The sequence below is a fragment of the Amblyomma americanum genome, chromosome 1, assembly GCF_052857255.1.
Source record: "Amblyomma americanum isolate KBUSLIRL-KWMA chromosome 1, ASM5285725v1, whole genome shotgun sequence".
Taxonomy (NCBI): domain Eukaryota; kingdom Metazoa; phylum Arthropoda; class Arachnida; order Ixodida; family Ixodidae; genus Amblyomma; species Amblyomma americanum.
Genome location: NC_135497.1, coordinates 225,653,038 through 225,660,008, shown reverse-complemented (window position 1 = coordinate 225,660,008; position 6,971 = coordinate 225,653,038). Strand labels below are relative to the sequence as shown.

Here is a 6,971-nt window from a genome sequence, read left to right as displayed (position 1 = left end):
CGTCATTTTGACGTCACTGTCTCAATATTGAGACAGTTTTTTGAGACTGATCCGTAATCGCGCCCCAGGTTTAGCAGTAATTGAGCAGCAGCTCAGTTTTGAGGAAAGGAAAAGGCGGAGTAAATGTCTCACATATGTTGGTGGACACCGGAACCGCGCCATAAGCGAAGGAAGGAAAGTGGGAGTAAAAGACACTGAAGAAAGAATAAAGGCCTCCTCGAGACTGGTCGCCTTTCAAATTTGGTGCTATAGTTTTTTTCTCGTTCACTTGATTGAGTGGTTGTCGATTAACTCTGATTATACCCTCGTTTCATCCCGGCAACCATTTCGCGTTTTCAAATTTTCCGCCACGCTTCGTTCCTGCGCACTCACTATACACCAGTCCAGTCTGTTTACCCGTCCATTACTTTTTCCTTCTCGCTAATTACCTAATTGCCTCTAATTTATCCTTCCTTTTCTATCTCCTGGTTACGTATCGATCACTTATCACTGGCCATGAATGAATGAATGAATGAACTTTATTTCCGACATCGTGGGGTCTCGCGGTCGGGGCGCAGCAATTAGGAGGGGGTGCCTCCCAGCCGGCTCTCAGCACCGGAGACCGCGGAGAGAGTCTTGCTGTAAGCTGTCTCCGCTTGTCGGATGATCAGTCTTTGCTGATCCGGGTCGTGGCTCTGGATCAGCTCTTCCCAGGTGGCAAGGTCTGGGATGCTTTGTGATTTAGCTCCAGGAGAATCCTGACATTCCCAAATTAAGTGATTTTGCGAAGCTCTTCTGCGGCAGCTTCTGCAGAGCTCAGGCTCCCCAGTGTCTTCATCATGTAGCATGGAGTAAGGAATGAATCTGTTGACCTGAAGCCTCCTCCAGGCCCTGCACTCCTTTTTATTGAGTGACCGATCCGGAAACGAGAGTGTTCTCCTATCCAGTCTGGGTGCTTCTGTTATTTCTTTATACGTTATGAGAGGGTCTTTATTCCCACTCAGGGGCACTTCCAGAGCAGCTCGGATGTATAGTTCTCGAGCGAGGCTGTGAGCAGCCTCATTTCCCGGAATGCCCTCATGAGCAGGAACCCATATGAGGGAGACCTCTCTGCTTGAGGGGCATCTTCTTAGTAATTTGGAGGCTTGACTGGAGACCACCCCCTTACAAAAGTTGTGAACAGCTACCTTGCTGTCGGACAAGATTATCTTGGCTTCGGTACTGACGCACGCTAGGGCAGTAGCAGCCTCCTCTGCCACTAACGCATTCCGAGTGTTAATTGATGCTACAGTGACTTTATCCCCATTCCCATCAACGGCGGCAATGACGGAGGCGCCATCGGACCCACAGGCTGCGTTGCAGAAGGCTATGTTACCCTGCGGGTCCCGGGCAAGATTGTTCATTATTGTTCGGGCTGTATGTTTTCTCCTCTCTTTATCATGCTCCGGGTGCATGTTCTTAGGTATATTGGAAATTTTGAGATGCTTCCGTATGTCTAAGGGGATTAGCTCTGCAGTATACGGGGGTTTCCTCTCGCTCTCCCCTAGGTCATTGAGGATATGCCTGCCTGCTATTGAGGAGCTAAGCCTCCAAATTTGCGCTTCTCTTACTGCCCTGGTGATCTCCGCACAGGTATTGTGGACTCCCATACTAAGCAATTTCTCCGTTGAGGAGTTCGGTGGGATCCGAGAGCTCTTTTGTATGCATTTCGTATCAACTTGTCTATTTTGTCCTCCTCTTGCTGACTAAGATTCAGAAATGGAGTCGCGTATGCAATCCTACTCACTATGAATGCTTGTACTAATCTGAGGAGACAGTGCTCTCGCAGGCCTTTGTTTCTGAGGGAGATCCGCCTAAAGATACCTATACCTTGTGCGACATAGGTGCTAAGCTTCTTTATAGTGGTTGTGTTACGTCCGTTCGTCTGGAGAAAGTATCCTACGACTCTTATAGTGTCAACCCTAGGTACTAACCTACCTCCAACGACAACCTTTATCGGGCCGTATAGGTGAGGAAAGCGAGTCTCTTTCTTCATCTGGTCTTTGGTATTAAGCGAGAAGATCTCAGATTTTTGAGGGGAGCAGGAAAGACCTCTCTCCAGAGCATAGTTTTCAACTACCTCTGCCGCTGCCTGCAGTCGGTATGAGATGTGAGCGTTCGTTCCCCCTGCTGTCCAAATGGTTGCCACGTGATTGCCCATTTCGAGTTTTCAAACTTGGCGCCTCGCTTTGGCTCTGTCCACTCCACACTTCCGGTTTCTCACATTTGGCGCTACGCTGTAACTATTCATCCAATTTCGAAAATTTATTTCGGGCAGCACACTCACACCATCCTCTTTCGATTACAACCACTCGTTTTACACTATCCATTTTTAGTTGCTCACAAGTGCTGCCGACACATTTTGCGGACACGATCCCCGCCGACATAGCGTAGTAAAGCTGTCGCTTTAAAATTTCGACCACCTCGGGATCTTTAACTTGCACTGGCACCGCGCAGCAGATGGGCCCCTTTTGCGTTTCGCCTCCATCGAAACCCGGCCGCCTCGCTCGGGTTCGAACCCGGGTACTCCGGCTCTGTAGTCGAGCGCATTGTAGAGGACGCGGAGAGTCGTCGACAGGATGCGCCGGCGTGGCTCGGATACACGAGATGCCTCGCGCAACCGCGCCGCTCGCCGATAACTTGACATGCCTCACACCTGCGCGGCGCGGCAGCATGAAACGTCTAGTCGCTCTGCTCCCTCTCTCTATCTCGTTCGCTCTGTGCTCTCCTTTCGGATGCATTTTTAACGTGACAGCGTTAAGGAGCTCGTGTCGCAGAAAAGCCGGTGTCGTGGGCGTCGGCGTGAGCGAAAAATGGCGCATCTCGGTGGACACCTGAACCGCGCAGTAAGGGAAGGGATTGTAACGCGACAGCGTTAAGGATTGATTGATTGATCGATTGATTGCAAACCAACTGTTCGATGGATTGATTGATTTTTTCTCCCCTTATGGCGTGATCGGGGTGTCCAGCGAGAAATGTGAGACAGGCGTCATTTCCTTTCCTTAAAAGCAATTGTTCATTTCATTTTCCTTCCCTTACGGCCCGGTCAGGGTGTCCGTCGAAATATGTGAGACAGGCGTCCTTTCCTTAAAATTGTCCATCGGGCCAAGCGTCGCGCCGAACGGGCGATGGGGTTTCGTGTACTCCTCGGCAACGCTGCGACACGCTGTCGCGTCTCACTCTTAAAGGGACCCAGAAAGGGGGTTCTCAGTAAAGGTGCGATATGTCTGGGATGTTAAAAGATGACGGTTCATAATTATCCCCCAGTAAGAATTATTTTATTGCGTTTTGTGGAAGCTGAGCTATATGCAGACAAAATTTGAACTTCCGCGTCTTCGCGCCTTTCCCTCTCTCGCACGCCAAAACGGCGGCCCTCCTCTTTGCCACAGGGTCTTCTGCACCGTGTATGCGGACGACGTCGCCCTCTGGGTGCGGGCCTCTCGGAGGCACATCGCCTCTGCCAGACAGGTCCTCCAGCGAGCCCTCGACGAGGTGCAGTGCTTCCGGGCGTCCAGGGGCCTGGTGCTCTCTGCCACCAAGTCAGAGGCCCTCTTCGTCCATCCGCGGGGTGCACGGGCCACGTCGCGAATCCGTACCTTGCGATTGACGGCATCGACCTCCCCTGGAGGCAGCAAGTGAGGTACCTTGGTTTCACCATCGACCATCGCCTCACTTGGATCCCAGCGGACAACCCCCTCCTGCTCCACCTGGTCCGTGTCGGCCGAACAGCAGAACGCCTCCTCGCACGCGGGAACGGCTTTTCCTGTACCTGGGCCATCCGGCTGTTTGAGGAAGCTGGGACATCAGCGGTGCTCTATGCCCTTCCTCTGGCGACTCTCAGGACCAACAGGCTCCGCCGCCTCGAGACCTCTCGGCGGAAATGGATCCGCCGTCTCGTGGGAGTCCCACAGAGCTCCCACATCGCAGCCACCCTAGCCGAGGCAGGGGTGCTCCCATTAAATCTCCTACTCTTGCAGAGAGGCCTCACACACACGGACCGGCTCCACCATGTTCCTGACTGCAGAGCCCTCCGTGCACGCCTCTCGGGACGCCCCGCTCCAGGATGGGCATGCTCTCCGCTGCCTACATGGAGTCCCTGGGCCCTCCCTCCCGCCAGCCATCCTGCCCTCCCCGTACCACCTACGCGTCCTCCCCTGCAGGTCTCCCTGGACTTCGGAGGCACGTCGAAGCGCCACACACCAGCTGCGGCCATCAACCAGACCGCTGCTGCCTTCCTGGATGAGATTAAGGGGTCGACTCTTCTCTTCACCGATGGCTCGGTGCTACCAGCCACAGGACAGGGGGCAGCGTCACTCGTGGCTCCGCAGCTGAACGCGACAAGGACGTGCAGGCTGCCCTTCCCAGGCAGTTCCCCTGCGGCTGAGCTGGCCGGACTCCACCTGGCAGCGGACCTGAATGCGACCACCCCACCTGGTACAGTCGTGGTCCTCTGTGACTCCCGGCCAGCCCTCCAGCTGCTGTCCAGGCCTCTTGACAACGTGGCCGCTACCTCTCTGCTAAGGGACCGCCTGCAGACCCTGGAGGGTGCTGGCCACCAGATTTCTCTGCATTGGTTGCCGGGCCACTCCGGTATTGAAGGCAATGATCTGGCCGACGCTCTGGCCAGGTCTTTCCACACTAATGGGTCCCCGGTATGCTTTGCAGTGACTCAACATGACTTTGCCCGCCTTCTCATCATGCAGATGGTAGGGGCCCTTCACCCCGACCGGAGGATTGCGGCCTGCAAGCACTTCCGCCGGCTCTCGGACCAGCTGCCCAGGCGGGACCGAGCCCTCCTCCAGCGCCTCCCCATCGGTTGCACGTGGACGCCCTCCAGGTTGTACGCGTGTGGCAGGGCCCACTCTCCTGCCTGCCCCTCCTGCGAGGACACGGGGACGCTCGGCCACCTCCTGCTGGCGTGCCCGACCCATGATACCCCCAGGCGACGACTCGAGTCGGGATACCGGGCACTCGGTCTCCCGTCTACCACGGAGCACGAACTCCTCTTCCCGGCTCGCAGCCAGCTCCTGGCGCATCGGGTCCTCCTCTCCTTCCTCGAGAAGACTGGCCTGAGCATCCTCCTCTAGACCTTCGCCTCGTTCAGCACGAGGCGATGGATCTGAGTGGACCGATCCCCCTGCCCGGTGCTTGCACACATTCCCAGTGCACCGAGGCTCCTCTCCCCCCCTCCCCGACAGGTGCTTGTACACTTTCCCAGTGCACCGAGGCTCCCCTCCCTCCCGCCCGGTGCTTGCACACACTCCCAGTGCACCGAGGCTCCCCTCCCCCTGCCCGGTGCTTGCACACACTCCCAGTGCATTGTGGCTCCCCTCCTGGTTGGACGCTGACGTTGCTGCGGCGGTGCGACTCCAGAACGGCTAAGGGCATCCACGGAAACTGCGGCGGCCCTCCCTATTCCCTCCCCCCTCCCCTGGTCCCCAAGAGTGATGCCCTAAGTGCCAACATATGTCGGGACCAGCATCCCCCTGCCCCACTTCATAGCAACAACAACCCCCACCCCCTCCGCCGGCCCCACTTACTAGGCTTCTTCCCTTCCTCCTCCGGCCGCGGCGCGCGCGGAGTCACCGCGGCCGCGGTAGCGCGTGACGTATGAAAGAATTTGGCGCTGTGAACCAAAGATAACCCCCGGGCTGCTGATGTCATTTGCAAGACGTGACGTCGTCTTCCAGGTTTTCGTGCGAAAGCCCGGCACTGAGCGTCGCTGCGAGGTGCGAAAGCGGTAATCTTTAAAAACGTATTGTAAATTTCCCGCCCGCTTCTGAGGTCTGGTACGCGGCATGGACGCTCGGTGGCCTGTACTCTACATAGTGCAAGCATTTTAAAGCCAAGCTCTAACACCTTTCTGTGGCCCTTTAAGGACGAAGTTTAAGAGTCCTCCAATTTTGTTTTGTGACGAATAATGTCAGTCTGGGGCCAGATTACGCAACCATCAATTAGGAAAATTGTCAAAAACTGGTCAAGTAGGTGTCAATAAGCCTCGCTCCTATTGGTCGGTCGTGGCTGGCGGCAATTTTGCATCATGGGTGGCTGCAGATTACGTCACGGATGTGGCAGAAATGGTGACGTTGCACACCTAATTATGCAGCCTACAAATGACAGTTTTTTCTGACAGCTTTAAGGCGGTGAATTTCACCGTTGCGTTTGTGACAGAAAATGGCGGTGGTGTACGCGGCGATAAGACTGAGGCGGCTGCGCTGGCGCGAGAAACGGCGAAGGAGGGCGCACGCAGACGCGTTTGGCTTGGTGGTGGTGGTGGTGAAAACATTTATTACGGATGATTAGGAGGTATGTTTGGATCAGCCCGTAAGGGACCGATCCGGAGGAGCTCTTTCGACGCCTTTTTCGACTGGAGAAGCAGACGGTGGAGTGGCTTTGGGACGAAGTCGCCGATTAACTGGGAGGTGCACGTGCGGGCGCGTTGTCGGTGCGGAGGCAGCTGCCATGTGTACTGCGGTTCTTTGCTACCGGCGGCTTTCAAGCTGCCGTTGGTATTGAAGCGTACGTCTGCATCGCACAACTGACGGTGAGCACATGCGTATAGCAGGTGTTGGAGGCAATTTGTAAACTTAGTGCGCAGAAGGGGTGGGTTCCGTCGTCACCGCTGTGACACACAGCTATATATGAATAATGCACGCTTATGCTGGCGAAGCACTTTATTTTTCGCAGCAAATGGCACTTCGTGGTCATCTTGTGTTTCCCAAGGGGAAAGAAACAACCACTCGTCACATACTGCAACACCTCACCTTTTGGCATTTTTGTGATCGATCGAAAGAGCCGAACAACAGACTTCAACAAGTTGTCTTCGCCGATTTCATACCATGCGCTTCTTGCAAGTTCGCTCGGTAGTCGCGTAGCCTTCACTGCATTCGTTGAAATTTTTCTGCGCACTTAGGTCAACCGCACAGTAGCTATTTCCAGACGCCGCGTAAAAA

The 6,971-nt window shown here is 55.1% G+C and overlaps 1 protein-coding gene across 1 annotated transcript; it reads left to right on the top strand.

Annotated features, from left to right (window-relative positions):
• Positions 1 to 825: 825 nt before the first annotated feature.
• LOC144115915 (uncharacterized) lies at positions 826 to 5,105 on the top strand. The gene is made up of 3 exons (XM_077650547.1): positions 826 to 830; positions 3,408 to 3,653; positions 3,860 to 5,105. Exons 1-3 carry the CDS (start codon positions 826 to 828, stop codon positions 5,103 to 5,105), a joined length of 1,497 nt encoding a protein of 498 aa, XP_077506673.1.
• Positions 5,106 to 6,971: the final 1,866 nt, after the last annotated feature.